The 5,659-nt window shown below is 46.8% G+C and overlaps 1 protein-coding gene across 1 annotated transcript in view; it reads left to right on the forward strand.

Annotated features, from left to right (window-relative positions):
* ISM1 (isthmin 1) overlaps positions 1–5,659 on the forward strand; it is a 57,191-nt gene that overhangs the window by 45,718 nt on the left and 5,814 nt on the right. Inside the window, exons 3-4 of the mRNA XM_026653190.2 lie at positions 215–482; positions 2,552–2,695. Of these exons, the coding sequence (XP_026508975.1) occupies positions 215–482; positions 2,552–2,695 (412 nt within the window). The remainder of the gene's footprint in view (positions 1–214; positions 483–2,551; positions 2,696–5,659) is intronic.

Here is a 5,659-nt window from a genome sequence, read left to right on the forward strand (position 1 = left end):
CTCAGTTTCTGCATATCTCTGGGCTCACAGTAATCCACATATGGTTTATAACAGGCTAGCCCTAAAGGATTACAAGCCCCTTTTGCTAGATAACATCAGTCCCTTATCTCTGCTGTTTAGAAGATTCCCCACTGATGCATGGACACTCTCTGTGGAGATGATCTAGTTTTGGATTTTGCATGCCGACTGACCTGGCATAACTTGAATTCTCTAGGTTACCATAGAAGTGGTTGATGGCCCCGATACTGAACCAGAGAAGGATCTGCACAAAGAAAGCAGCAAGCCTAGCTGGCCAGTCCCATCCTCTGACTGGAGGAACTGGTGGCAGACGTCATCCACCTTGACTCGCATGAGTAGCGGTGACCAGGACTACAAGCATGACAGCAGCACTGAAGATAGCAACTTCCTAAACCCTCTTGGTGGGTGGGATAGGCATGCACCCAACCACCGGACTTTTGAATCCAAGGAGCAGCCAGAGTATGGTGAGTTCGCATTCCAGACCTCTTATGGGCACCTTGGGATTGTAAAACTAGTTTGGGGGAAATGAGAATGGAGAGGCATCGCTGAAAGTAGGCCAAGCAAAATAGAATTTTTCCAACATGTGGCTTTTGTTCATTGGCTTTTAAATACAAATCTGTGCAGATGCACAAACTAGGCTGTGGTAGCCACATTCCACTTGTGAGTCTATAATCTTGAAAATTATACCAGTTATCCTACAAGAAGTTTTTTTTATTCATAAGTGTACTTTTTTAAACAAAGGAAATAAGGTCTCATTTATTTTTAGTGTAAGGATAAGTACAAATTTAGAACCATGTGCAGTGATTTGGAAGCTAAAATGTAACTGGTGGATAAATGAGTGAGAACTACAATGTGGTCATGTTTGGTTGAGATATAAGTAAGGCAAGTTATGTTGACTCATGTGTAGGGAGTGGCATAGATAGCAGGAACATTTTGCGTGTGGAATTCTGTTCCAGATGTATCATGGGGAAAACAATTGTTTTCAGTTTGTTGTATGAAACAATTGCTGAAAACCGAAAGGACGAATTATTTCCTTACTATCACATTTGTCTATAGCTGCACATTTTGGGATGACTTCTGGGAGGTGACTTAATATGCACACTATGGGAGTTGCAAGTGGCTCAGAGCCTCTAAGGATGAAGCTGTAAATCAATATATACTTAAGTAGAGCCCTACCAAATTCATGTTGCATCATCTACACACACACACAGAAGCTGTAGCTTACTGTTTCAGCCCTAGTTTCCCTTGTTTTGATTAGGTTTGAGTCTAGAGCCTTAACTTAGAGAGCTTTTTTGCTGAATTTTATATTTAAATATGTACATAAGTATTGAATATCGTGGGCTAGAATTTTAAAGTCCTTTCTTCTTGCACCTGTATCTGTGGACAAACTTTAGTACTACAAAAAGATGTACAGTGCTCTGCCACACCTAAGGGCATCAATGTTAAAAGAAGATTTCTATTCCCAGTGCAGATTCTCTAGGCTAAAACAGTCATCTTTAACAGGGTTTATTATCCATGTTTTCTGTCCACACTGGCAATAAAACAAACCATGTTATAAAATAGATACCTCTAACCCTGGCAGAAAACTATGCACTAGCGCAGTCCTTTACATAATGAGAGACAGGAGCTTGGTTGGTCTTCTCGCAAAGGTGTAACACTGAAGTGGCATGTTTGGTATTGGGAGCGAAGGCACACTAGGCAGTACACTCTATGCCCTGGACTTCCCAGATTAGTTAGTGGAATATTTCACTCAATTTGGGCCCAGTCATGTTCGTATTATTTGCACTGTGGTAGTGCCTAGAAGCCGCAGTCATTGCAGAACAAAATGCTGGTTCCTGACCCAAAGAGCTTTTAATGGTACAGGATCAGGCCCTCAGTGACAACAGTTAGTCATTTAGTCAGTGCTATAAAATGTTCATTACCATGGGTTTGAAAAGAACGTGTAATTCACTGAGTCAGTGACTTCTTCTATAACACATTAGCTCTCTTGCTCTGATGTGTGGGGAGATTAAAGAATGAAACTGAAATATTTCCACATACAATCAACTACCCAAACAAAATCCAACCTGCATTCTGTCCTAAAATCCAGTTAAGTTTTGAATATCTTTGTGTGCCATAGATATGTTTGGAGGGGTTTATTCGAGGGGTGGAGAGGTTAAAGTAAATGTTTTTATTACATATCTGGTCGGTTTGTGATCAGAAAGCATATTCCGACCGATGGAAAAATAGTTTAAATAGATGTTTTGTTAGTTCATGACCCAGCTTTACAGCTGAAGATTCTCGGCTGCTAAAAGGTCAAAAGAGAGAGGAAATATTTTTTCAAATAATGTTGCATGCACGTCCCTGAGGAGAGTCAAGTGTGAAAACCATTTAAACAGCAGGCTTAAGCCTGGCACTCAGCCCAGGTTTCAGGTAAAGACATCTGGATTCCATTCTCACTATGCCTACTTAATAAAAACCACCATCTATACAGTAGTATTTGGTAGGAGGGTTTTTGTTTTTCATTTCCTTCCTCCTCTTTGTTCCTGTATAGATTATATTGATGGAGAGGGAGACTGGAGCCCATGGTCCATTTGTAGTGTAACCTGCGGGATTGGCAATCAGAAGCGAACCAGATCCTGTGGATATGCCTGCACAGCCACTGAGTCGAGGACATGTGATAGGCCAAACTGCCCAGGTATGGTTAACAAATGGTGGTTGTTTTTAAAGAGAGAACCTGAATTGTTATTAGAAAGATCATTGCACCAGGGGACAGAGCACTGGGTTTGGAGGGCTTCACCATACATGGTTAAAGGCCAGCATCACATTTGGACCATGGCTGGGTAACAGTGCTATTAAAAAGTGGTGTTCCAGTCCTGAAGGTCACTTATGAAATTTTATTTCGTATGTGAATTACCCTAAAATGTAAAAGGCAGACATGGTATTTTAATGTTAATGTACCATGCCTGTCTTTTATGTTTTAGAGTAATTCTATATTTTATTTTTTATTTTTAAATTAACCAAGCATTTGTTATTAAATCCAATGTTGTCTCCTATAAGGGGTTAAAGTTGCTACAGAAAGTTTCAGTCTAAAGGCAAACTTCTTTTGTTGCTGCAGTTACTTCTTGCCTACCCCAACATTCCGCACGTCACAGGACTGAAGCTTTTGCCCAAAGAAATGTGCACTCATTTCACCTAGAATGCATTTGTTTTTTTTTTATTTTAAAACAGCCACATTACTATTATTTGAAAATAAGAACATACATTGCAATACATTTAATGTATATACTTCCCATAATGTCAGGAATAATGGCTCCATGTTAGTTGTTAATATGCCCTTTAAAGTATCATGCCAACTGTCTGCAAAGTGGCTTTAGAGAATTGGTTCTCAAACTAAGGCCGCCGCTTGTTCAGGGAAAGCCCCTGGTGAGCTGGGACGGTTTGTTTACCTGCCGCGTCCACAGGTTTGGCTGATCGCGGCTCCCACTGGCCGCGGTTCGCCGCTCCAGGCCAATGGGGGCTGCAGGAAGCAGCGCAGGCCAAGGGACGTGCTGGCCGCCCTTCCTGCAGTCCCCATTGGCCTGGAGCGGCAAACTGCGGCCAGTGGGAGCCGCGATCGGCCGAACCTACGGACGCGGCAGGTAAACAAACCGGCCCGGCCCACCAGGATCTTTCCCTGAACAAGCAGCTGCCCTAGTTTTGAGAACCACTGCTTTAGAGGAGATCTGAACCATGGTCTTATACACTAGATGTTCTACTCCTGGGGGAATTCTGTGCCACTGCACATGTGCAGAATTCATGTCCCTTACAGATGTCTTTGCTTCCCCGCAGAAAAATGACTTTCTGACAGGGAAGCAAAGGGAAGGTGCAAGAGCAGTCACACATCACTCCCTAGCTGCGCAGGTACATTGTTTTAGGCACCCGTAGCAGCCAGTGGAGACAGTCAGTGGCTCCTACCCTGAGCTGGGATCAGCTGCTAGTCCTGGCTGGGGAGGAGGCAGGAGAGGATGGGATTTTCTCTTCCTCTGTAAGGAGTGGCTGGGGCTGTGTCAGACCCACCCCTAGAAACCTCCCCCAGCTGCATCCTCCCCTGCTTCCTGCCCCCATCACTCCTCAACTGTGGGGGGAGGGGTCACTGTATGAGGAGCTGCTCCCCCATCTGCCCAACTCCTGTGCATCCAGACCCTCCCATTCCCAAATATGCCCTCCAAGCCTCACCCTGTACTCCCAGAACCCCCCTAGTTCTCCATATCCAAGCCTCACCCCATTGAAGCTTGACCATCCCCCACTGAGCACTCAACCCCCCACCCTGATGAGCCCCACCCCCCTGCACCAACCTGAGCCCCCACATTCAGACCCCCATGCCACTGATCCCCAACTAGCTGCACCCAGACCCCCACCCCACCAAGCCCCACTCCCCCAGCACCCATACCCCCCTACTGAGACCCCCACACCCAGACCCCTCCTCTGAGCCCCAACCATTTTCACCTGGAAGCCCCTGCAGAATCCCATTGCCCCTGCACCTGGAACCCACCCAATGAGCCTCTGTGCATCCAGGTCCTCCCTCTCCCCCCCCCCCCCCGCGCTGCCTGCACCCAGATTATCCCACACAGAATCCTCTCACCCTCACACCTGGATCCCCCCACACTGAGCCCCTCCTGCCTCGTTGAGCCTGCCTGCCCCACATCTAGTGTGCCTTGCTGGGCCCCAGGGTGTTCCCGGGGCAGGCCCAAGCCTTGTGCTGTGTCAGGGTCGGGTGCAGCCTCACCACTGAGTCCGTCTCCTGGGGGTGGGAGATCTCCCACCTTCGTGCAGCCAGTGGCCTGTACTCCCCCCTGCCATGCTGCAGCCTCTGCGTTTATTTATTGACAAATAAAACTTGCCAAATTTTAAAATCTTGTGAGCAGAATTTTTAATTTTTTGGATGCCGAATTTTTCGGCGCAGAATGCCCTCAGGAGTAATGTTCTAAAGAGCTGTTGCAGTTTGAGTCAAGGGATTTTTTTGTTTTTGTTTTAATAGACATTAAACCACAAAGCTCCTGTCTCTTAACACAAACCAGCAAGTCTAGAATTAAGGCTAAAATGCCATCCATCCATATCTCTCTCTCTCTCTCTCTCTGTCCATTTTGCCTACAAATTGGAAAAGTCTCAAAACCAGCAGGCTTGGCCCTTCAATGCCTGTGCACAACAGGGCAGATTAAGGATGTGGTTTTAGCTTGAGCCACGTGTTGAGAGGATTCTCTGCTTATTCATATTAATCCACATTTGCACAACCCATACAGTGATGCAGCACTGAGGGTGATGCATTGGAGCTGTATAATTACACCACAGAGAGCAGTGTGGTGCATCCACATTACAGTACATAGGTGCCAACTCCATGGGTGCTTCGGGACTGGAGCACCCATGGGGGAAAAATGGTGGGTGCTGAGCACCCACTGGCAGCCCCACTACCAGAACCTCCCCCTCCCCCCAGCGCCTCCTGCCCGCTGGCGGGCCCCACCGATCAGCACCTTCCCCTCCCTCCTATGGCCTGCCACAGATCAGCTCTTTCGCAGTGGCAGGAGGCGCGGGGGGGGGGTGGGAAGAAGCAAGGGCACAGCGTGCTCGGGGGAGGGGGTGGAACTGGGTGGGAAAAGGTGGGGGCAGAGCAGGGGTGAGAAGA

Source organism: Terrapene carolina, unplaced genomic scaffold (assembly GCF_002925995.2).
Source record: "Terrapene carolina triunguis isolate 2854851 unplaced genomic scaffold, T_m_triunguis-2.0 Scaffold132, whole genome shotgun sequence".
NCBI lineage: Eukaryota > Metazoa > Chordata > Testudines > Emydidae > Terrapene > Terrapene triunguis.